The 26,726-nt window shown below is 32.5% G+C and overlaps 1 protein-coding gene across 3 annotated transcripts in view; it reads left to right on the top strand.

Annotated features, from left to right (window-relative positions):
- Positions 1-26,726, top strand: part of LOC142351960 (gamma-tubulin complex component 4-like) — a 119,330-nt gene that overhangs the window by 18,329 nt on the left and 74,275 nt on the right. For 2 of the 3 annotated variants that reach the window (XR_012760984.1, XM_075404250.1), the window contains exons 7-8: positions 1,431-1,966; positions 9,466-9,615. Coding sequence is in view for 1 of the 3 variants with exons in the window: in XM_075404250.1 (XP_075260365.1) it covers positions 1,431-1,966; positions 9,466-9,615 (686 nt within the window). In the remaining 2 variants the exon portion in view is untranslated. Of the gene's footprint in view, positions 1-1,430; positions 1,967-9,465; positions 9,616-19,520; positions 20,043-26,726 lie in introns of those variants that run through there. The other variant, XM_075404251.1, reaches the window with a different exon arrangement.

Here is a 26,726-nt window from a genome sequence, read left to right as displayed (position 1 = left end):
CACGCCTAGTGTAGCGAGCTTTTTTACAATTCAATGAATTTGAATTGTATTGGGGCGCTGTCCTTTTTTTAAGATCTGTTCACACATTTTCATGATTTATGAAGTCAAAATGGAGTACAGATTTTGGTGATGCCGAAACAGGAAGTGGAGCGAAAAAGCGAGTGGTTTTGCGGCGTGAAATTTTTTCGCTTTTATTTTAAAGTAGAGTGAGAAAACGGTGTTTGATCAAAAGTTAGCTTTCTTGCTAGTGGCTTTTTGTTCACATTCGGCAATTTCACTTTGATTTTTGCTGTTTTTTCGAGTTTTTGGATTGGATTTTTTTCTAAATGGTTTTGGTCAATCCAGTCATAGTCCATTCAAGGTCTAGTTTTCTGTTTAGTCAATGAAAATTCTTTGAATTGTACGTCAGGACTTGTCCTGCTATGTTTTTTCATTCACTCTCAAAAATAGCTTTCCTCACTTTCAAATTGACTTTTCTGTTCTTCAAGTCAAGGCGATAAGGTCAACTGAGGTGTTTCATTTTAATTGAAGGTTATTTGAACGGAGCTAAGAGAAGCAGCAATAATTTATACAGATTCTTAATCAAAATATAATATCTCAACATGATAGAAAATTTTTCCGTCAGTTTTTTATTATCGATGCGAAATTTATCGCCTCTATTTTCTGGAAATCTGCCAGCTATGTTTGTCTAAATGCTGGTTTTTTAACTAGTGGTCTCAAAATTCTATTTTGCGCCTCTTTTCCTGGCTGACAGCTATGTTCGTCTTCTGTAGGCTTTTAACTGGTGGTCCCAACGTTCTGTTTCGCGGATATTTTCTAGCAATTTGCGAGCAATGATCAGTGATGTCTGTAGGTGTTTCAGAAGGTACTCCTGTTAATTGATCCGGCTGTTTTTTGGTAGTCTGATACGAATCTTGTAAATACAATTTCTACTTCGTTGTCACGTTTTTTGTATCCACGTGTTCCCACTCCTGAACACGTACTTGCCATTAATTAGATTATTTTGAAACTCAACTAATCTGATCTTCAGTTTGGGTTTCAGCAGATTTGATATGTAATAGTATTGTCTGTGTCTTTTAATTATGCAAAATTTTTGCTAGAAATTTTCGACTTTTTAGCTAGAACATTGAGCGTGAATGGAAAATCTGAGTTAATATAAGTTCGGGACCCACCCCTTGGTTTTGCCCCCCCCCCCCCCCCCAAAAAAAAAACAGCAATGCGGCTGCGCTCAAGCTTAAGCCAGCTGTAACCAAACCAGCCAACCCCTCGCCTTTTGTTCGAGAGCAGTTCGTTCGACGGTAATCGGTTAAACGTTCTTAGCTTCAATGACATGCATTCACCCGCATTCATTTGCCATGATCACTCTCAGATCAAGATCAGTTTGCGTATCGTTAACAGAGTAAAAAGTTATAACTGGCCGTCATTTTCAGGCAAACGAGAGACAAGCGGAGATAACTGGTCAAGGGTCTCGATATCATACGAACCTCAGTGGCCTCTTCATTTTGTATTCACGGCCTCAATTCTTCACCGATGCAACAAACTTTTCAAGTTCATGCTTAACATCAAGCTAATAGAAGACGAACTACACCAAATTTGGGTCAATCTTATTTCTATCAACAAACGATCGAAATCTTCACTGGCCAAATTTCTGCCGATGTTTTTCAACGTCAGAGCTTGCATGTCTTTTGTGGTACAGAACTTCTACTACTACCTTCAAGTTGATGTTATCAGCTCGAATTATGCGAAAACTATAGCTGCTATTAACAATACAAAGGATTACGAGACTCTAATTTTGGAGAACGAGAAATTTATTTCTCAGATTATGGTTCAGAGTTTCGTGGAAATGGCACCGGTCAAAATTTGTGTCACGAATATTCTAGAAGTGTGTCATATTTATCATCGCTTAGTGGAGAAGTTGAGCATTGACGATGTTTTGGACCAGAAACATAGGGATGTCTTTGACAAGGTTATTAGCATTTAAATATTTTATATCCACTCCAAATTCTAAATCAAGCGTTCGTCGGATGTTTATGAAACTGAACTCATCAGAGCTTAAATTTCATTTTCGTCAGAATTATTTCAAAAGGAACGCGCTCAAACATTTTTTTGGTATCAAAAAGGCCAAATTGACGTGTTGAGTTTCATAATGCCAAAATTTGCTAAGTATATTCTGTCCCATAAAGTTGAAATAAGCGAACGTTCGAAAACGTCAAGAACAGGCAAGTGAGCATCAAATTGGTCATTTGAATGTCACGTTTTTTTCCATTAATTTTCTATTCATCAATTTTTTCTACATGTTTTAAATTTGAACTTTGACCTTTGAACTCCAACCTGTGGCTTTTGAAACATTCGCTTATTTCAACTTTATGGGACGCGCTATATTTGTATGCATTTTGAGCTTTTCATTTTCGTGTTTAATTGCTCTGAAACAAAGTTTGTAACAATTATGTTAGTCCTGTGGTCTTTTTTAATACGATTTTTCGCTTGACCAATTTTTTGTCTGATCCTATTGACTTTTCGTCCTCAACAGCGGAATAAACAGGTTATGTCCGGAGCGAATTAAGTTCTCTTAGAGCCTTTCGGCTCACTAGACTCTTATAAGAATGCGATTCACCAAAATTATTTCGAAGAGAATTTCATGTTCATGATGTGAAGGGCGGTTCTTAATCTTAAAAGTTTGAGCAACCCCCCAAGTCACTCTCTTCTTAATTCGCTCGATAATCGGTTTTGTTTTACTTTTATGGCCACTGTAGTTCTTCTCACATTTATTGGCAAGTAAGTATAAGTTTGTGAGCAGTTTCGACCATTTTAACATATTGTTATTTTGTGATCCTATGTTTGTCACCGTTTTTGACGTTTTCCTTGCATTTTCTAGTTCCTTTTCTCATGTTTTTAGTCTACAGGCACTATTCTGGTTGCAGTTGGATTTTGTGATAGTTTTATATTCCTCTTCATTTGATAATTAGCATTTGATTTGATTGTTTCTACAAGTTAATTTTCTGAAAAAATTTTTTAATTGTTTTTGTGAAGGTATGTCTTAAGACTTTTTTTTACTATTTTGAAATGTTCTCCCCGTTCTTTCTTTGTCGTTTTCAGAGTTTTTTCTCATCATTAGCTACTATTTGTTACTATTTTTTTCTTGCTGCTGTTAACAACACATTTTTGAACTCTTCGATAATTTTGTGTATGCTGAAATAAATGAAACATTGTTGTAATTTTTGCCGGTTGTTTTTTGCCTTTAATTTATTTATCTTTGATTTTGTTTGAGTGTTGTTTAATGTGTCCTGTAAGGAGTGTACGATTCACAAATTCTCTGGAGAACAGTTGATGGGGTTTAACACCTTGAAGGAAATGTTCTAAAAATTGATAAAGATTTTGAACGCGTGGTTTATTGTTTGATTTTCTTTTCCGCAGAATGTATTTTTTTGTGCTTTTTGTCCGTCAAATTTTGTTTTTTGTCGATTAAATGAAACATAATTGTGCCACGCTTTTAAGAGTAATTTACAAGTTATTCGGAGTCCTAACTTCTGGACAATTGTTAAGAGAATACCTAACAGCTTTTGCTGTTCTCATTTCTGTTTGAATTGTATGTTTTATTTGTTTTGATGGAATTAGTCACTAATTGGTTGAGCGTGATTCAAGATATTTTTCGGGTCTGTGGATTTTTAAAAAAAGCTTGCAATGACTTGTTTTGGTTTTTTACAGGTCATGATTTTCACGCTTAGAGTATCTTAATTGTAAAATTAGTTACAAGAAACGGAGATTAATGATTTTCCAAGTTATTTTTAATTAATTGCTAATTGTTCCGACCCCACTTTTATTGGTGGGGAGGAACTATATACTCAAATGGGTTTTTTTGTTCAGTCAAATTTGGTCGATCGATAAATTCATCGTAGAGAGTTTTCGGTGGTATCATTGAAAAGCTCGTCCAACGTAGAATTTGGAATTAAAAAGATTTTTTTCAAAATTAATAGTTTTCGAGTAGTTATCGAGGCTTAAGTTTTCGTGAACATTTCACTAAATTCCGTTGTTTGTTCTCATTTTCCGGATTTTTACTAGTTTTTTTTTCAATTTTGTTAACAATGAGTAAAAATGAGTATTTTTAACAAGAATGTTAAAAATAATCGGTCTGAGCTTTTAAGATAAACAAGTATTTCTAATCCATCTGATCATACCTTTCGACAAAAATTTTGGCTAAGTTTTTTAAAATTCAGCAAATTTTTCAACAAAAATTGCTTCAAATTTGCAACTCTAGACCTCTTTGTTTTAAGCTGACGTAAGTAAAGACAAAAACGCAATCTTTTGAAGACATAAAAACGCAATCAATGTTCTCGCAATCTGTGGAAACTCCACTCCAAAGGGATTTATGTCTACTTCCACTTCCTCGGAGGGTTTTCTAGAATTCAAAATTTGCGGTTTTTTTTGCTAATTTAACACGATAATTAACCAAACTGCATCATTTATTATGACTTTTATTCGTCAAATTATTCACATCTATAAAACTAGGTCCAATGACGTGTTTGAAATAATGGGGGTGGCATTGGCATGGCTGGTTTTGAGCTAATTGAGGATTCTTACAAACCAATTATTATTCGGATTGCTGTTGGGCGCTGTCTTTTTTGAAAGTATTTTTGATTTTTTTGTTCTACGTTAATTACTGACCAGAGTTTTCCTTTTTGCCATTTAGGGGACTCAAGTAGCGCATTTCTCCATTTAAAATGAAATCTCCTTGTTTCCTTGGCTTTGTCACAGTTTACAAGTAAAATGGTTTGTGAAATTGTTCGAGTTACTTCTGCATTAATGCGCATTTTGTAGTCTTATGACTTAGTCTATTTCACTATAGTTCCAATTGGCTCTATAAGGAGTTATAGTTCTATAAGGAGGCTTTATAGGGATTTAAGTATTCTATCTAGAATGATTCAGTTGAGACCTTAAGGCTGCTCTAATGCTTAAATTTTTTTGTTGAAAAAGTTTTTTGTTGAACCTTTTCTCTCTTTTATCTTTTTTTAACCAACTTAAAGCTGAATTTCAGCAGTGACAAGTCTTATTACGTTTTTTGTGACCTATATGGTAGTCATAATTGCGGCTTTGTCTTTTGTGGAATGGTTTTTTTGGCTTTGATATTACAAGTTTTATTTTTTTTCTTTGATTTTTAGATCTTTGCTTAGTGTTGTGGTTAATTTTTGGTCCTGTCTATTTAATCACTTTAATAACAGTTATTATATACTGTAATTTTGCAAGAAGTCTCAATGGAAAATTGCTAATTTTTGTATGAACAGATTATGGATTTAACGGCTTCGACAACGTTTTCTCGCAAAATTTGTTGAAAAAAGTGTTGTGGTACTTTCCGTTCTTTTAGAGACGTGTGGCATATTCTGTTTAGTGTGAAATCAAAATCGCTTCCTTTGGTGGTAGTTTTGAATTAATTAATCAGTCCATTGCTTATGCTTTTCTGTCCATTGCTAATGCTTTTCAGTCCATTGCTAATGCTTTTCACTATTATGTTTTCTAAAAATCTGTACATCACTTTTAAATTTACCATTCTTTATTTTTTGTTAGCGAACAGTCACGTCTAACAATATTTTTTTGTGTTGAAAAGAGTGCATTGGTTTAAGTGTAATACTTATAATTAAAAAATTATAGTTTTAATAGCTTCAATATCAATTTCTCGGAACAATTAATTGAGTTTCCAATTTTGTCTGTATTTTCCGTTCTTTTTGTAGACCTATTACGTATTCTGAATTTTGACTGAGGTCTCAAGGACATAATGTGGGGAATTAAGGGAGGATATTGGACGATGACAGTTTAAGTTGATAGCTGATGGTTTTCTTTGGTATAAAATTTATTGTTTTCAAAATATTCACTTTTTGTAACTTTGCCCCTTGTGTTTTTTGTCCAATTGTTAAGTAGTCTGTTAAAGAAAAACACAATTCAACGTGTTTTTCATTGAACATCGAATTTTTCTATCGAACAGATTATGCTCTACACGGCCCCGAAACAGTTTTCTCGGAAACTTTAATTAAATCGTTTTTTTTTGGTGTGTTTTTTGCAGACTTATTGTAGTTAATTGCATGAATGAAGGGTTTCCTATGCTATGGAGGTTTAAGTGAGAATATTGGACGACTTAAGTTGATAGCCGATGGTTTTCATGAGTTTAAAATTAATTGATTTTAAATTTTTTGTAACTTTGCCCCTTTTGGTTCTTTTTGTCTAATTGTTAAATAGTCTGACAATTTGAAGTGAGATATCACACTGCTGGTGATGAAAAGACGCAATTGAAATTATCTAATGGTTTCCGTGAATAAATTATGCTCTACACGGCTTCAAAACCGTTTTCTCGAAAAATTTAATTAAATTGTTAGTTTTTTGCTATATTTGTCGTTTTTTTGTAGTCGATGACTTATTAAGGATAATTACAGACCTCTATGGCTTCTTATTGAGGAAAAAATTAAGCAATTTAGTGATTTCAGTTAATAGCTGATACGTTTCATGACTTTGAAACCAATTCTATTCAGAAAATTGATGATTATTTTTTATTTTTGCCATTTTGTTATTGTTCCCTAGTGTTAATTAATGGCAGATTCTATATGTTATCTAAAAAAAGAGTACAAGTTTCTTTGTTTGTGTTATCAGATCTTTTTGGACTTTGTTATTGGGTTTTTTAAAGATACATTGAATTTTGGTAGTAATTAATGCTTGTTGTTTATATTTGATTTTGTTATTTGTCTTCTCTCGTAGTCTTTTTATTGACAGGTCCCGTAGGTCCTCTAATAGATAATTTATTTTATTTATTTAGTAATTGGAGTTTAAAGCATTTATTTACACCAGTTATTTTATTGGAAGAATATGTGAAGTTTCGAGTTTTGTCATTCTGTTCCTCATTTGGTAGACAATTAAGCTAAAAGTGTGGATGAGCGGGGTCGGAACTTCATGTGCGAACGCACATCACCGAGCCTCCCTGTTGATATTAGTTTTCAGCCGAATAACCTTCAGTCTGGACCTTGAATTCTGTGTAATTCTCATCTAATTAAAACTGCGCATCAACTGTGGGATCCAGTCAAACGTTGCAACTTAGTTGTGCTTTTCGTTCGCAAAGAGTGAGTCTTACATAAGGATTAAATTAATTGTTATCTTTTCTCGCAAACTTTTCAAGCATTTTGCGTTACAGCTGAACTGATTTCTGCTCTATCAGCTTAGATAAATATTAATTCTAACTTAATCAATAGCTGAGTCGCTCTAATCATCCGGTTAATATAGTGGCCCTATTTTATTACAATCCAAAATATTTGGATGGGTTTGGTGCGCTGTCTTAAGATCTGTCTAAGCCTTTAATTTTTTCTAATTAATAACTTCTAATGTCAATGAGAAGTCGCATTTACGATAGTGATTTTAATCACGCTAGAGTAGTATCGGGAGCGAAAACGGGCAATTCAAATGCGGTATATTTTTTGAAGTTGTTTTAAAGGTGAAGTGGGAAACTAATGCTAGCACAAATTTTCGGTTTTGTAGTTTTTACACCTGCTGCAATTTTACTTCTGTTTTTATTGCATATTTCCTCGAATGCTGATTATGTTTGTTTCCATGGTTCTTTGATGCAATAGTGTGTACCCACAATGGACAGCTAATAGGTTTTAAAATATAAGTGGTTTGTTTTTGGGTTTTGCCCCTGTCTGCTTTTTTTTAATCACTTAGTATCTTTATTGACCAGTCTAATAGGCTTTTCTATTATGCGTGAATGATTTCTGTTCATTTTTTCGGTTTATGGTTTTTGGATATAATGAGTTTGACACTATATGCTTTCAAGAATTTTTCGCTAATTTGTGTTTTTCGCGTAGATCTTCTTTTTGTTTCCCTATGGCTTAGTATCATCAATGATGAGTCTCATCCCTGTTCTAGTGAAGCATAAATGGCGAGTTTTTGCTTTTTTCTGTAGTTTTTCTCTTTTTCTCTGATCATATGTTTTATTTATGATAGTTCCCATTGGCTTTCTAATAAGACATAATTGAACCTTTCAATTTTTTTGATAGCTAATGATTGTTAAGACTTCCACTGTGTTTTCATAAAATGTTATTGGTTCTTGTTTTGCCATATTTGATGTTCTTTTTGTCCTGGCATCTAGTCTCATTAAGGACTGATCCAATCGTTTTTTGTTTGAGAATTAAATGATTTTACTGATTGTAGTCAGTTAGTATCTTTTGGTTTTTCATGGCTTCGACCTTATATATGTTTTCATAAAATTTCATTGACTTTTTATTTGTTTTTCCACTTATTCTCACCGATGAAATGACTCGTTTGGCAAAATTTAATTCTTTGCTGTTTGTCAGTTAAGCTTGCTTTTTTACTTGGATACCGTTTGTTTTAAAGAGGGTTTTTGAATTTTGTTTTCAGTTGTAACGTTTGTCACTTTTTTGGGCGGAAATAATCAAAAGATGTTTTATGCTTTCTCAATGATGAATATTGTGTTTTTGTCAACGACTCAGGTATATGATTTTGTTTCGATAATTAATATTTCTGTTTTTTTATATAGCTTTTGTAACGTTTTTCTTACAACGTATTAGTGAGTTTCCTTCGCCTGAAAACTAGTGGCCTTACTCTCGTTTTGTGTGATTTTTGGCTACCTTTAGCCTGAATGGTTACGTAACTTATTTTTACTGGTCTTATAGATTTGGCATCACTGATTCTCCAAATTATGTATTGTTTTTTATATATGGTTATTATTTTTACTTTAATGTATATAGTGTCAAAAGCTGTGTTTTCACAAGTTATCTCTATATAAATGCTGGTATTTGAGTTGTTAGTTATTACATTTTTGGGGTAAAGTCTAGGACTTGTCATGCTGTGTTTTTACGATGCAAAGTATTTGGAGTGCTGTCTTTATTTTGGTGTGCTGTCTTTTTTTAAGATCTGTTCACGATTTTTTCGGATTTTTCACGTCAAAGAGCAGTCAAATTAGAGTGGTGATTTTAGTTGTGCTGAAGCATTAAATGGAGCAAAAAATGAGTATTTCTGAAGCATGGTTTTCAAATTGCATTAAAGTGTAATGAGAAATTGGCGTTTGAACAAATTTTCATTTTTTTGTAAGGAATTTTTCTTTCACGTGCTTCAATTTGACTTCTGTTTTGGCGAATCTTATTTTGAGTGCTATTAAGATGATGCATATCTGTTCTGATTGAGCCTATTTCCAACTGCGTGAGTTTGTCAATGGGCAGCTTTTGCTTTTTATGACTTCGAGATTATTTGTAGGCATAAAATATTAGTGAATTTTGATTTTTGCTCCTTTTTAAATTTTGCTCGTGTCTAACCTGTTAGTATCATTAATGACAGGTCTTGTTCTTTGCTAATCATACATAAATGAACCTAATTGTGAGTGTGAATCCATAGCTAGTAGTTTTGGTGACTTTGGCACTATTTTTTGTCAAAAAATTGTTAGTGATTTTTTTTAGTTTTTCGTGTGTTTGTTTGCAGGTTGTAAGAAAGTTCAACAAGCAGTCATCAGTGTTGTACAAGACCCTGAGTAGTGTTATGGGATACCAGCCAAACCCATACTTGTGTCAACTGCTGATGCGACTGGATTTCAACTCATTATACTCCGAATGTGGTGGAAATTTGATACGAGTTAATACACAATCTCTTGCGTGATTATTTTACCATGCAAAGTGATGTAAAGTTTGTTCATGAATTTGATAATCTGTTTCCTTTTCTCCGGGAAAGACAAAATATGATTTAATTAAATGTGCAATTGTTCTGCTTAATGACATGCGGCTAAAAAGATCGATATCCATCTTCTACGTATCTTGTAAAGTCTAACAGGCTATTACAAATCTTATAAGATATTCCAAGATTAGATTGGAACTTTTAAGTTTATTATTTGATCTTGCAAGATTAATGCATCATTTTTATTAGATTACCTGATTATTTTAAAAGATCTTATAAGATATGCAATGCTTAATGACTTAATGGCCATTACCATTTAAACATTTATGCACCAATTATAGATTGTAACCTCCATGAAACGAAAAAGGAAAAAGGGGAAACAGTTTGACTCTTTAGTTTAGTATATTAAAATTTGGACGTTTTTTTCGTCGTTTCTTAAAAAATAGAATTTGATATAGAATATTGTTTTGCAGAGTAGTTTAGTATACTAAAATTGGGGCGTTGATTTTTAATTTTTATATTGAAAAATACAGTTTTTAAGAGTTGTTTAATATATTAAACTTGGGATGTTTTATTTTTCAACTCATTTTTCAATACATTAAATATACTAGTTTTCTATATTATTATTGAACGAAATGCAGAGGTCATGCTGTCATTTTATAGCAGGTGAAAAGTTTTAATGGGCTAAAAGATGGCTGCATTTTTGTTCAAAATTGATGTCGGTGTGTTTAATTATGCATCAAAAGACTATTATTGTTACAGCAAGAAATTTCGTTTTGTGTAGACTAAAACTCTGAGTAAAAAGAAATTGTCATGCTCAAGTTGCTTGGAGTCTAGTTAACTGTGTACGTACTTCAGATTTTGATTGAAGTAATTTTGAATACTTACCCACATTCATTTTACTTTCAATCTTTCAGGATCTGAAAAGTATCGTCCTTTAACAAAAAAAAGTTATTTTCATTGACTGAATCGGCCTACTAAAGATTTTCAACAGTAACTGCGAGATGGAAATGTGTTGTTTCTCTCAAAAATTTCGACAAAGGTTGGTTTTAAATAGTGTTTTTTCCTACCCACTTGGTGGGGAGGTACTGTATACTCATACTGTATACTCAAATGTTTTTTTGTTCAGTTAATTTTGGCCGATCGATACATTCATTATAGAGATTTGCGAGTGGTTTCATTAGAAAGCCCGACCAGCTTAGAATTTGGAATTAACAATTTTTTGATTTTCTTTTAACAGGGAGTTATCGAGTTTTAATGTTGTGTGAATAATAGACGGAATTCCGTTATTTTTGTTCACATTTTCCGTATTTTTTTGACAAAATTTTTGTCGGTTTTGCTATTTTTTTGAAATTGTTGATAACAATATTATTATTCTTACTTTTAGCGATAGGAAGCTTGTCAATTGGTTTTATCCGAGATCTTTGGTTAATATTTTTGCTAAGTTTATTGAATTTCGGACTTTTTAAAAATCAAAAATGTTTCATAATACACTTTTTTGTCCCACTTGATTTAAATATGCCGGAAGTAGAGTCCTAGCATCCGCTGTCGCAATTTTGAAAACTCCAAAAAGGGGCCAGCTGTACTTCCGTTTCCTATAGGAGTCTTCTGGAATTAATTTTTTGCCGGTTTTAAAAGTTTACTCGAAATTTACCCAAAATGCATCATTCTTTTTCGTTTTTTGAAATATTTTATTTGCTAATTAACCTTCTTTGCAAACGTATAGATTAATTTAGCGTTTTTTATTAGACGTGCAGGAAAATTGGAGCTAGGTTTGAACTAATCTTGGATTCTTACAATCAATAATTATTCATATTTTATTGGAGCGCGCTCTTCAAAATATTTCTGCAGTTTTGTTAAATTTATGTTAATTACTGACGGGAATGATTTCAGATCAAGGCAAAGTTAATGTCAAATTCTGCTTAAAACAAAATGAGGCCAGAGAATATACATATGTCTTCAGAGAAAAGCTCGTAGTTTTTATGGGTTTGACTATGCGGTTTCGTAATTTTTAATTGATTTAGTTTTTTTGCCTTCTTTTGTTATCCTTTTTTACAGGTTAAGGACTTCGTCATAATAATCAAAGCTCCCATTGGGATCTTTGAGAGCTATTTTGGAACTTATGCAATGCTTTCAGTTTATGCCTCTTAGGACTTTGAATATATTTGTTTTAGGAAAATGTCATTGAAATTGCCAATTTTCTTATCTCCGCCCACATGTAGCTTAGTCTCAACATTTGCAGGCCAAAATTTTTAACATATTCCAAGTGAAGTAAAAAAATTCTCTTTATAGTTGTTTTCAATTTGATAACTAATGGTTTCTCGGCTTTCTTACTACGCAATTTCATCAATGTTTTGTGTTTTTTTGCATATTTGCCTATGTTTGAGGCTTTAATTTTTTCCCTTCTCAAATTATCAAACTGCACATTGTTTCAATTGGCATGTAGGGAATGTGCCAATAAATATTTGAAGATTTCAGTGAATAGCTTAGACGGCTGCGCAACCTTTCTCTCGTAAAAAAATTATTTTTGTGCATTTGTCGTTCTGTTTGTTGTCTTGCGGCATATTCTTGACAAGAATAGCCTTATCTGCTTCTCTGATTGTTTAATTGATTCCATTTTCTGATTTAATTTATAGCTATCGGTTGTAATAACATTAAGTAATTTTTTTAAGTAAAATATTTTTGTACTTCTCAATTTTTCTTATTGTCGTCGACCAGTTACTTATTCCCATTATTGATAGGTCTCATCATTTTTCTGTTGCTGCAAACGATATTTGCGCTGTTGTTTATGGTTTATTTAATGTTTTTAGATCTTATAAATGTGTTTTCATAAGATATTCTTAGGTTTTCTATACTGATCAATGTTTGTGGTTCTTTTGCTTTTTTTCACAAAGACACTTTGCAACGGAGACACATTTAAAATCAAAGGAGGCCAAAGCGAAAGTTTTCAAATTTTTTGCCAATTGAAAGTTTTCAATGCTTTTCAATGTCTTAGTTTTAATGGCTTCAATACTGTGGTTTCGATGAATTGCTGGTGAAATTATGTTGTGTCCGTATTTGTTATTTTTGCCGCCTAATGATTCGGTCTCACTAATGACAAGCAGAACTGGCTTCCTGAGCAGTTGCAATTATATCCGTTTTTGCATTAAGTTTAAATTTTTTGGTTTGTTTGGTTTTTTGAAAATTTTCAATTTTTAAAAATCATTGGATGTTTCAGCTTTGTCACTTTTGTCTTATTTCTGTCAATTTTGTAGCTTGATCTTTTCAAAGACAGGTTGTATCTACTTTCTAGTGAACCAAGATTCTTTTTTTAGAACTATATTATTTTGTTTTGTCTGGTACTCTCATAAATTGCAAGTCTCATCTGCCCTCTAATCCAGCAGTACTTTTTTCACATAGTTGTCTGTTAAACGATATATGAATCTTTGGAAAATTTTACTCTCTTCCTCATTTGGTAGTTGAGCCGGGTCGGAACATTATGTGCGAACGCACATTACCGAACTTCCTTGTTCTTCTTAAAACTACTTGGAGGAATTTTGAGTTTTCATAAATTTATGTCCTTCATAAAAAAGGAAACGGAAACAAGTAAACACGCAAAATACAAAAATTACAATTGCAACACGAAATTAACGAAAGCAGAGCTATTAAAATTTAACATTTTGATTTATCATTTTCATTGAGTTTTTCTGACCATATCAATCAAGTAGTCGGAAAATTTTATCAAAGCTTCCAGCAAAATGCAGATTGAGGGGTGCAAATCAACAACAATAAAAAAATGTTCGAAGATAATTGATTGCATACCTATGAGCTACTCGCAGAGACTAGCGTGCAGCAATATAATATAATGTGGACAATATGCTCGTTAATTTCAATTTAATTAGGAAAATATGATGAGCCTTACCTTTTCACAGAAAAGAATTATGGAGACCAGTTTTTTTTCTCGAAAAGAGGAGTTTTATAAAAATTTTTTTATTTCAGTAAGCCTGAACTATTTCTTTTAATATAGATGTATATCATTTCAGCATTTTTTTTGATAAAATTTGCATTTTTAAGGTTTTCTAAAGTTTTTGTCAATTTTTGATATTTGTCCATTCTGAAATGCCAGAAAACCTATTCCACGGTGTGATAAAAAATTACTGCATGGTTTTTAGTTTCAATAGATTTGTTTTCAACAATTTAACTTTTCGAATTTTAGAAATTTTTTGATAAAATTTGCAATTTTTTTAAGGTTTTGTAAAGTTTTTGTCAATTTTTGATATTTGTCCATTCTGAAGTGCCAGAAAACCTATTCCACGGCGTGATAAAAAATTACTGCATGGTTCTTAGTTTCAATAGATTTGTTTTCAACAATTTAACTTTTCGAATTTTAGAAATTTTTTGATAAAATTTGCAATTTTTTTTTAGGTGTTCTAAAGTTTTTGTCAATTTTTGATATTTGTCCATTCTGAAGTGTCAGAAAACCTATTCCACGGCGTGATAAAAATTACTGCATGGTTTTTAGTTTCAATAGATTTGTTTTCAACAATTTAACCTTTCGAATTTTAGAAATTTTTTGATAAAATTTGCAATTTTTTCAAGTTTTTTCAAAATATTTGTATTTTGTTGTTTTTTTGCCTCAGTAGCCAGGTAGCCTCATCCAGGGTTTGATAGTACGTTATTAAATAGTTGCTAGGGGTCAATGGAATGGTTTTCAACATTTTAATGGAACGAATTTCTATTTTTGAAATTTGAAATTTTTATAATTTATTGCCTATCAATCTTTGAGCCCATGAGTTTTAAGGGCTAGGAATTGGGTTTCTGTATAGCCTCTTGAGACACAGAAATTATTTTGAAGATATTAATATTACCTTTTTCATCAGCAATTCTTTTAAATTTGCAATTGATTTCATTTTTTTATGTTTCGGTCATTTTCAAGTTTCAAGTGCCAATGAATTTTTTTCAGCTCATGCAGATATAATACTGGTCCGATTTCAAAAACTAAATTTGGTCGTGAACATATATTTGAAATAAGTATTTTTAAAGGGATCAAATTTTTCCTAAGGGGTAAAAGCTTCAAGAGTTTTAGGAGTAAGTTTATTTTTGTTTAGTATGTTTGATTTAGTTTCTCAATTTTTTGATGATTTTGTTTGTGTTTTGGCTTGCATTGTTCAGTTGATCTGCTACTCAGGTAAAGTACTTCTAAGATTTTCATTTTGTTCTTTGAATTGTATTTCAGAACTTGTGCTGCTATGTTTTTTACTTCGTCTAACAGATTTTTTTCATCTTACCCTGACTTCTTGGAATTGACTTTTTCAATGACTTACCTCACTCAAAAAAATGACTTCTGAACTGACTTATGGAAATTTAATTTTTATGAAAGTTCCATTTACTTGTTAAATGTCAATAGTGTGCATCTAAGTAGTGCCAAACTTATATGCCCTAATTCTTGATTATTAGAGTCTTGAGCTTTTAATTTCGAATATTAATTTTGGGATCTTTTCCGTTTGTGACCCCCAGTACGTTATGCGCCCCCCAGTTACAGAGCACGTGCCATTACATAGTAAGTCCTTATGTAAAAAATATTGAACGTGCATCTGAGGTGTGCAAATAATATACGCCCACTAAGCTGAGGGGGCACAAACGGAAAATATCCTAATTTTGAAAATCCCTATTAGGGCTTTCTTCTTATAGAGCTTATGTATCTCATAAAAATGACAGTCCAAAGCTAACCCAAAAAGTCTGGTGTCCTGTTAAAGGACTGGTGGTTGACCTGTCTATCTAATCTCTTTAGTTGTTTCAATTCATGGAAGGCCCCAAGCGTCCATCGCGGCTATTTTCCGGCAATCTGTCGGCTATGTTTTTTTAATATTGTATGACCGTGTCAGTCGCCGTTGTTTAATTATGCAGGTGGGTATCGTGAGAAGTGGTTGTTGGATGCAAGTTTGTACGTGTGTGTTTTTTTTTTGTTGTCTTGTATGTGACCGGTAAAGTACATTTGAAATTGTACATTCTTTGCAATACTGGGTTTAAATGTGCTGGCGCGTGTTTAGGTATGATTGATTTTGGGTTCTTACCTATTTTTTTTTGCATTGGGGCAGACTTCTGATATGCTTACGATGTCTCCGTGGATTGGTGAGAACCAGATTTGTTCTGCTAAATAATTCCAGCCCGATTGTCCTGTAATTTTTGTGGATGGAGTTGAGTACTATTTATCTTAATTGGCTTTGTATGAAGGGTTTTCCGTCATAAAGGATACATCCTGTTGGGAGTGTTGCTTGGGTCTCTCAAACAGTGTCAGTATATGCTGAAATGCTTCAGCGTGCTCCAATCCTGTGTTTCAATTAGATGTATTAAATTTTTTGCTTTGTATGTCCATTTGTGTTGCTTCTGCCGTAAATTTTTCTGCAAATACTTTGTCAAAGTTTTTTTAGGTATTTTGGCGAGTTTTCATTGGCAAGGTTGGTGAATTGGTTGAGGTGCTGTTTGTTTGTCATTGTCCAAAACCGTCATCTGTCCGACAGGCAATTCACTTTTTATCTCAAGCTGCTCTATGATAAGTTGCTGCAAGAATTTGTGATATCTTTTTCTTCGGAGCCCTTTTTCTTTCACGACTTGCAATCGCAAATTAGATGTCATTTGAGCAAAGAGCGAGAGAATGAGAAAATACTTTTTATCTGAAATTTTGACCAAAATGTTTTGTAGCACCACAATTGATAGTTTATTAACGCATGTGTGTTTTTGCATGAAAATTCCACTTCTGTTAGCTAAATAATTTGTTTGGTATTTTAATTTGTGAATTTTTTGTGACAGAAAAAAAATGATAAAACTTCTCATAGTGCTTGTGAAGTGTGTAATAATTTTAGTTTTTGAATGCTCTTTAAATTTCGAACGAACGCTCGTTATTGTTATGCAATTATACCAAAAAGGTGGGATGAATTGAACTGCTACGTCTAATTATAATATAGCCATTGACTTAATTTTTTGACATTACCTACGTAGGGAATATAACGAAAATGATATTTTTGTATCGGAGTTAATAATGGTTAGGAATCAATCTGCAAACCATATTTTATTACCTGTAAACTGAACCATGGAATAAATTTCTGCATAATAATTACCTACACGTTCTCTAATTATTTGATTTTCAGTATCTTAATAGATATTATTATTATTGAGGAGCAGGTTGTTTATATTCATTTGATTTATTGATATTCTCGCTGTTTACGGAACAAAGACTGTTCATCGACTTTTATGAGATCGTTATCGGCTTCACTTTCAGCTTCATTTTCAGCTATATTTGGTTGAGCTTTGCTAATTCGTCATTTTTCCTTTGTCTGGGGGAATAAAATCGTCAAAACTCCAAGAGGACAACCCGACAGGGAACTTGTTTAGTGGTAGTTAAGTTATTTTTCTATGTTTTGTTTCTGATTATGCTATCTGCAAACGGGAAATTGAATTAGGATGTGCTCTTGACGTTGCTGGGTTTAAACTTCGATTAACGGTTGCTTTAATTTATAGTTTTTGGAAGTCAAACAAAGCGATCTGTCTTCATCTCATCGTAATTTGGCCCATTGTATCTAGAATTTTAGCTACTATTTTTTTGTGGAATGACTTCTTGCGAATCCAAGAAGTCTGAGACAGACAATCAAAAGCGGAAACAATTTCACCGAATTGCCCATCTGTCTTTAAATATTCAATGAGCTGAATTTAAGTTAGAACTAAATTTTGGAAAGTTCTGATTGATGAACAGATGTAATCCTTTTAAGTCAATTTTGCGGGTTTTTCATGTTAATTTAGATAAGTGAGTCATCATGAAATATTATTCGATTTTGATTTCTTAATTTGATTTGCGGAAATAATTCGTTATTGTTTTAAGATCAGCAATTTTTATTTAATTTTATGAGTTTTGATTTAAATTTGATGTAATAGCTAGAGAATGTTCATCTTTCGACTTAGAATGATGGAAAAAGGACTTATTTTGCTAGCATGCCTAACAAGTAGATTTGAACCAGTTTTTTTCAAAATAGAGATAGTTAACAATTATCATGACCCCGTTGTAAGGTTTCAAACGCTTACTCATGTCGTTATCATTACCACCAGACTTTGATGTTTTGCTTAGGTGTGTCATAGTCAAACAATTGGCTCCGTTAGGGTCGGTCTGTATTTAACTTCAAAATTTATTGGTTGGTATAACCGACCCAAGTTAGACAGATTAGTCAGTTGGCGCCAAAGTGGAAATATTCGTATAACTTATTCTTCGCATATTTGCCGAAGTGTTTGATTGAAAAGTTTAAGGAACAATATTGCTAGACGATTTACATATAAGGATGAATTACAATCGCATATGGAAAATGCCGACATTATTGTGGTTCAAAACGGTTGCAAAAATGGTGGTTTTGTAGCAGATTGAATGATTATCAAAAATGTGAATATTTAATTTTTTTTGAAATAAATAAAAATTATTTTTAAAACAGTTTTATCTGAAATAATTAAATCAAATTATAATTTGCAATCCTACTTGCAACAAATAGAAATATTTCATAGGAAGCATGCAAGCATTTTTCATAATTATTTCACCGATGAAATCTAATAAACTAATAAAAACTAATAAGTTTATCGTTTTCCTAAAAGTGAAAAAAAAAAACAACTTTTTAATGAACATAGCTAGTCAAAACAAAGGTTAACTATTGGGTGATAACTAGTGAGTGCATGGGTAATATTGTCAAGTTGAGTGTAGTATTGACTAATTTGGGTTTCAAAATTACAGAGCGCTTGTCTCCTCTATTTACGTATCAATATTTGTGATTTGACCTCGACGTGGAATAAGATGCCTTGATGGTTTGAGTGATTAGACTGTCTTTACAGAGCAATCAAAGTAGTGAACTGAAGGTACCTTTGCAGATTAGTGAGACGATTTGTTTCGAGGTTAAGCGAATAAGGGTGTGTGATGAAATAATGCATCATTGCTATTAAGTCTCATCATAGACTTTGCTGATGGTTTTGATCGAATGTTACACTAGACCGATTGTACGACTAGCCGAATTGAAATTAAGCCGAAGTAGAGTTGCAAACATGATGATGCAACATCTTTTTTAAATTGTGAAAGACCTAGTTGAACTTTGACCTTGAGATAAGAGATGATTTTTCGCTTCCATCAAACGTTCAACCTAAACCTGGAAAAAATATTAAGAATCTACCCTCCGGTGCGGCGGGGGAGTAGTGTTGTGATCGCAAGATACAAATTTTCTGATCATTCGCATGTTCTTATATGTATAAAATAAGGACATAAGAATTATATGCCCACTAAGTTGAGGTCGGAACAATAGATCCAAACTACATTCGATATTGGGCATTCTATTTCCGCCCTCAATATCCTGCATGGCAGATTTTTGTCCGAATTAGTTGCAGGCGGCGTTAGTGTGACCTTAGCTAGTTACTCGTTCTTCGCGATCCTCAACTAATTGCATGATCGTATTTAAGTACCCGTTTTAAATACCCGTATTTAAGTACCTGTTTAATGTTTTTTCTTAGTTAGTTTTATTTTATTTTTTTTTTTTTTTTGGGGGGGGGGGGGGGGTCGAAGCAGAACATATCACAAATTAAATTTAGAGAAGCGTAAGATGACTATTAAGCCCCGAATGGACGGAGTTGTCTGTACTGAAATTAAATGTTGATTCATTTTTAGTAATTTATTTTTTCCAGCTTCAGATCATTAGTGCTGATTGTATTGGCTCCTGGCGTTTAGATTTCTTTTCAATTCGAAGTAGATCTCAGTTCGGCTAAGATTAATTTTAAATAATGTTTTCATCAGACGTGTTCTGGGTCATTCTTTCATGTGGTTTGTCAGTGAGTAGAAGATGTGGGAACAAGTTATTAAAGGATTAGTGTTTGATATGTAAGTACGTTGTAATAGTTGAAATGTACTCAATTTAAGTTGTTTACAAGTAAACAGGTTATAAACGTCATTAACCTGGTGAACTCATTTCGGACTGCTTGTCTCTCTTTTATCTACACTTTATTGCGGTGGTGATCCTTATTTGTTACGAATAAAGAAAACTTGAGAACAGTTCATATTTTCTATCTTTTCCCCTTGACAGGTTCTGATTGATTAGATTACAATTTTGTCATCCATTTATATTCTTTTGGAGATTTCATTTCGTTAATAAACTCAATCGGTGACCGATAACCCAAGTCTGAGCATATAATGATCGAATCGGTGTTAAATTGTTCTCTGGCTGTCTTGACTGCTAATAAATGTTGATCAAGTTATGCTTGCTAATGATTAATTAATTAATGGTTAATAAGTTGTTATTAATTAGTTAATTATTTAATTAACAGTGGATGATTTCATTTAGAGTTGATCGGAGTCCTGACGATGGTTGCGTCAGGTAATTTAATCATTACTCTCTGTAAGTACCCATTCTTTTCTTACATCTATTATAATTGTTTTGCTTTCGTTGTATTTTGTTGTCAGCTATTTTGTGACATCGGCGCTGCCAACTTTCAACTGCTGCAGTGGTTGACGAATTTATGGCACGCTTGTGATACAGGCTGAAGAGATAGTGGGTTTGAGTCCTCTAGTCTCTGAAAATTGAGTGGGTGAACTTAGCACTATCAGATTGATTGAATTTCTCAAAATTTGTAGTTTTTCAAGTTTTTGAATTTTAAAGTCTCTGGAGTTTGGTGATCGCAGTAGAAGGCTAATCAATAAAAACAGAAAAAAACAAGTAGAGCAAATATTAGTTTTTTTTTCTGGGTTTAAGTAGAGAGCTATGCATGCAACCTGCGACGATGAATGCAAATTTAGGGGCTGCAATATTTGGATCGAAAACCCAACCGTAAAGTGTAGACAAACGAAAAGGGGCCTTTGTTCAAAAAAAAAACGTGATATGAGTTTAGCAGGTAAATATAAGCAGATAAATTGTATCAGCACGTTGAGTTTACTCCAGAAGAAATTGGGTCAGAAACATATAAAAAACATTGAAAGTATGCAGACTCAAAGGCTGCGGCTACTTGGGAAAGCTTTGAACAGGTCATCGTTCAAGTTGCATTTTATTTTAATCATTCAACTTAATTTTACATTCAATGTTTAGCAACATTTGCTTATTTGCTTATTTTTTACTTGTACATTTAACTCGACATTGCTATCTCCTTGAGCTTTATAATGAATCAAAAATTGATCTGTGACACAGTAACCAATTTTTTTGTGAATGAACAGAATAGAATTTACATTCCGAGATCAACTTTCATCAGCAAGTTAACAGGCGAATGACGTTTGCAAAGCTTCAAATTGCAAAGCTTCAAAAACTTGGTCACATTCGAAAATTGGTCCATTCTGAAATTGGTCTCAAATTTGATCGCAACGGTTTTTGAGGGACAGATACGGCGATAAGAAGAGTAGTACCAAAGTTAGCAAATACAGGAAAATATTTTGATAATAGGTTGCAGAGTTGATCTTAAATCATCGCATTTTATCGCCAAATATTTTAGAATATAATCCAAAATTACCATTTTGAATCAACGGGTAATTCGACTTTATGAAGTTTGCGATGTTTTACATCTGCAGACTCAAAACAATGGAAATATAAAACTAAATTTCCGTAAGTTTTTAATTGATCGTAAGATTAAAGCTGCGAAGATTCAAATCTTTACTGTCAAAGTTGATTTGAAAATTTGTAAACATCTTTAAGTTTGTGTTCAAAATTAAATTTGGTGCATTTTATTCAATTTTAATGAGGTAGTTTGGGAAATATCTTTAAAGTTCGAAACATACAGTGCTGGATAGCGTTCTTAATTATGAGAAAAAGTTAATAAGAATTATAAATGTTCAATTTTTGGGAAATTTATTTATATTTATGGTGACATGAGACTTGATTAAATGTTGCTAATGAACTCTGATGCTTCGTATTTGAGGCAAAATTATTCTGCCTGATTTATTATTTGATAGCCGCCGTCAGCCTCTCAACGGCTATTATTTAGGCGCTCTCATTTTTACAATCCAGGTTTCATTAGATACCCAAAGCTGAATTTAGTTAGTTCTTAGAGTGATGCTGCTTGGAAGGCCTTAATTCACGGTTAAAGAGTCATATGAGTTTTTGAGCCAAAAATGGTGCAATTTTTCACGTTTTTCATCATTTTTCTATTTTTTCTTTGATGGGCCTTAAATTGACTTTTGTCAAAGTTCGCTTAAGTTTTTGCAAGGTATAATTATTTTTTATTGCCATTTTATGAACTATATGTATTGGTACTGCAAAATAAACACAAAAAAGATATTGTTTTTCGCAATTTTCAAGTTTTTTTTCAAATTTTTGCCTTTTTTGAGTTTTTTCAATCTCGGGGGACCATAAAACCTTCTGTGAGTTTTGATAATAGGCTAATGCATAGATTTTTGCGGCTATGAATTCTTTTCAACATTTTGATATTACGAATTTTAGCCATCCTTTGATAAAACTTAATTGCTTTTTTTCAGTTTTTTTTGGAAAATTCTTTTGTTTAATTTTTCTTGCCTCAGCGGCCACGTAATCTCCTCTAATGTTTGACAGTATGTTGTGTCATAGCTTCTAGGGGCCATGGAGTTGTTTTCATCCTGTTTAGGTTCACAATTTTTTTTAATAAAGTTCTAAAAAATTTTTTTCAATTTTTCTGAAAATTATTATGTTCTTAGTTTATCGATCTCAAGACGATGAAACTTTTTAAGGCCTGAAGTTGTATTGCTGAGTATCCTCTGTGTAGAAGCAATAGAGTTGTTCTGAAGAATTTATTATAACAATTTTAGATTTCTTCAAATTTTTTAGATTTTTTGTCATTTGATTAGTTTTTGATCATTATGGGGCCAATAAAACTTTTTCGAGTTTTGCAGACGGATTACCTTAACAGATGACAAAGACAAGAAAGTGGTTTTGAACATTTAAATGTTCCGTAATTGAGAAATTTAAGTTCTTCATTTTGCAATTTTCAAATTATTTGTCATTTTTCTTGATTTTTCAATTTACTGACCAATGAAGGCCTGTCAAACTCTGTGCATAGGTTGATTGGTATATTTAAATGGATCAAATTTGGCTTTCAGGTCTTAAGCTTCAAGATTTTTATTGATTATTTTTGTTTAGTTTGTTTAATTATTTTAGTTTCTCAATTTTTGAGAATGGTTTTCCTTTGTGCTGTCATAGTTCAATTGATCTGCTGGTCAGGTGCAGTTCTTAGTTTTTCCTTCAGTTCTTTGTATTGTATTTCAGGACTTGTCTTGCTATGTTTTTGTTAAGATGTTTTCACACCTTTTATGATTTTGAGCTTTCAAAACGGGATAAACAGCCAAATCTGAGCGAGTATCAAGTTTCCTAAGAGGCCGTTAACCGCATTTAGTGGTCTTTCAAGTGCTTAAAGTGTTGAAACTACTGGGAAGGCCGTAATTTAAGTTTAAAAAAGTCATTGGAGCCGAAAATGAGGCAATTTTTCTGGTTTTTTTGTATTTTTTTCTAAAATTAAGGTTTGCAAAAATAGTTACTTCTTATGGCCATTTTAAGGGCTGTATGTTTTGATACTAAAAACTTGAACATGCAAATTTATATCAAATTTTTTAGGATTTTCAAAATTTTTTAGATTTTTTGTCGTTTTATTAGTTTTTGATCATTATGGGGACAATGAAACATTTTCGAGTTTTGCAGACGGATTACCTTAACAGATGCCAAAGACAAGAGAATGGTTGTGAACATTTAAATATTCCAAAATTGAGAAATTTAAGTTTTTCATTTTGCAATTTTCAAATTGTTTGTCAGTTTTCTTGTTTTCAATTTATTGACCAATAGAAGCTTTTCAAGTTCTGTGCATCGGTTGATAATTATATTTAAATGGATCAAATTCACGTTCGAAGCTTCAAGTTAATTACTGATTATTTGTTTAGTTTGTTTAATTATTTTAGTTTCTCAATTTTTTTGAGAATTGTTTTCTTTTGTGCTGTCATTGTTCAATTGATCTGCTGGTCAGGTGCAGTTCTTAGTTTTTCCTTCAGTTCTTTGTTTTGTATTTCAGGACTTGTCTTGCTATGTTTTTGTTAAGATGTTTTCACACCTTTTATGATTTTGAGCTTTCAAAACGGTATATACAGCCAAATCTCAGCGAGCATCAAGTTTCATAAGAGGCCGTTAACCGCGTTTAGTGGTCTTTCAAGGGCTTAGAGTTGTGAAACTACTGGGAACGCCGTAATTCAGGGTTAAAATCATTTGAGCCAAAAAATCGAGCCGAAAAGTTATCCAGCCGAAAGTGTGGCAAGTTTTCTGTTTTTTTTTTGTATTTTTGTCTTAAATTGAGGTTTGCAAACGTTGATAACGTCTTTTGCAAGACATAATTACTTGTTATGGCCATTTTAAGGGCTGTATGTTCTGATACTAAAAACATGAACATGCAAATTTATTCTAATTTCTAAGATTTTCAAAATTTTCGAGATTTTTTGTCGTTTTATTAGTTTTTGATCATTATGGGGACAATGAAACATTTTCGAGTTTTGCAGACGGATTACCTTAACAGATGCCAAAGACAAGAGAATGGTTGTGAACATTTAAATATTCCAAAATTGAGAAATTTAAGTTTTTCATTTTGCAATTTTCAAATTGTTTGTCAGTTTTCTTGTTTTCAATTTATTGACCAATAGAAGCTTTTCAAGTTCTGTGCATCGGTTGATAATTATATTTAAATGGATCAAATTCACGTTCGAAGCTTCAAGTTAATTACTGATTATTTGTTTAGTTTGTTTAATTATTTTAGTTTCTCAATTTTTTTGAGAATTGTTTTCTTTTGTGCTGTCATTGTTCAATTGATCTGCTGGTCAGGTGCAGTTCTTTGTTTTTCCTTCAGTTCTTTGTATTGTATTTCAGGACTTGTCTTGCTATGTTTTTGTTAAGATGTTTTCACACCTTTTATGATTTTGAGCTTTCAAAACGGTATATACAGCCAAATATCAGCGAGCATCAAGTTTCATAAGAGGCCGTTAACCGCGTTTAGTGGTCTTTCAAGGGCTTAGAGTTGTGAAACTACTGGGAACGCCGTAATTCAGGGTTAAAATCATTTGAGCCAAAAAATCGAGCCGAAAAGTTATCCAGCCGAAAGTGTGGCAAGTTTTCTGTTTTTTTTTTTGTATTTTTGTCTTAAATTGAGGTTTGCAAACGTTGATAACGTCTTTTGCAAGACATAATTACTTGTTATGGCCATTTTAAGGGCTGTATGTTCTGATACTAAAAACATGAACATGCAAATTTATTCTAATTTCTAAGATTTTCAAAATTTTCGAGATTTTTTGTCGTTTTTTTAGTTTTTGATCATTATTGGGACAATGAAACATTTTCGAGTTTTGCAGACGGATTACCTTAACAGATGCCAAAGACAAGAAAATGGTTTTGAACATTTAAATATTCCAAAATTGAGAAATTTAAGTTCATTTTGCAATTTGCAAATTATTTGTCATTTTTCTTGATTTTTCAATTTTCTGACCAATGAAGGCCTGTCAAACTCTGTGCATAGTTTGATGGGTATTTTTAAATAGATCAAATTTGGCTTTCAGGTCTTAAAGCTTCAAGTTTGTTACTGATTATTTTTTGTTTAGTCTGTTTAATTATTTTAGTTTCTCAATTTATGAGAATGGTTTTCCTTTTCGGCTGTCATTGGTCAATTCATCTGCTGGTCAGGTGCAGTTGATAGTTTTTCCTTCAGTTCTTTGTATTGTATTTCAGGACTTGTCTTGCTATGTTTTTGTTAAGATGTTTTCACATCTTTTATGATTTTGAGCTTTCAAAACGGGATAAACAGCCAAATCTCAGCGAGCATCAAGTTTCATAAGAGGCCGTTAACCGCATTTAGTGGTCTTTCAAGGGCTTAGAGTTGTGAAACTACTGGGAACGCCGTAATTCAGGGTTAAAATCATTTGAGCCAAAAATTCGAGCCGAAAATTTATCCAGCCGAAAGTGTGGCAAGTTTTCTGGTTTTTTTTGTATTTTTGTCTAAAATTGAGGTTTGCAAACGTTGATAACGTCTTTTGCAAGACATAATTACTTGTTATGGCCATTTTAAGGGCTGTATTTTCTGATACTAAAAACATGAACATGCAAATTTATTCTAATTTCTAAGATTTTCAAAATCTTCGAGATTTTTTTGTCGTTTTTTTAGTTTTTGATCATTATGGGGACAATGAAACATTTTCGAGTTTTGCAGACGGATTACATTAACAGATGCCAAAGACAAGAAAATGGTTTTGAACATTTAAATATTCCAAAATTGAGAAATTTAAGTTTTTCTTTTTGCAATTTTCAAATTATTTGTCATTTTCTTGATTTTTCAATTTACTGACCAATGATGGCCTGTCAAACTCTGTGCATAGTTTGATGGGTATTTTTAAATGGATCAAATTTGGCTTTCAGGTCTTAAAGCTTCAAGTTTATTACTGATTATTTTTTGTTTAGTCTGTTTAATTATTTTAATTTCTCAATTTTTGAGAATGGTTTTCCTTTTCGGCTGTCATTGGTCAATTCATCTGCTGGTCAGGTGCAGTTCATAGTTTTTCCTTCAGTTCTTTGTATTGTATTTCAGGACTTGTTTTGCTATGTTTTTGTTAAGATGTTTTCACACCTTTTATGATTTTGAGCTTTCAAAACGGGATAAACAGCCAAATCTCAGCGAGCATCAAGTTACATAAGAGGCCGTTAACCGCATTTAGTGGTCTTTCAAGGGCTTAGAGTTGTGAAACTACTGGGAACGCCGTAATTCAGGGTTAAAATCATTTGAGCCAAAACTTCGAGCCGAAAAGTTATCCAGCCGAAAGTGTGGCAAGTTTTCTGTTTTTTTTTGTATTTTTGTCTAAAATTGAGGTTTGCAAACGTTGATAACGTCTTTTGCAAGACATAATTACTTGTTATGGCCATTTTAAGGGCTGTATTTTCTGATACTAAAAACATGAACATGCAAATTTATTCTAATTTCTAAGATTTTCAAAATCTTCGAGATTTTTTTGTCGTTTTTTTAGTTTTTGATCATTATGGGGACAATGAAACATTTTCGAGTTTTGCAGACGGATTACATTAACAGATGCCAAAGACAAGAAAATGGTTTTG

Source organism: Convolutriloba macropyga, chromosome 13, assembly GCF_964194025.1.
Source record: "Convolutriloba macropyga chromosome 13, txConMacr16.3, whole genome shotgun sequence".
NCBI lineage: Eukaryota > Metazoa > Xenacoelomorpha > Acoela > Convolutidae > Convolutriloba > Convolutriloba macropyga.
This window is presented reverse-complemented; position numbering and strand designations above follow the sequence as displayed.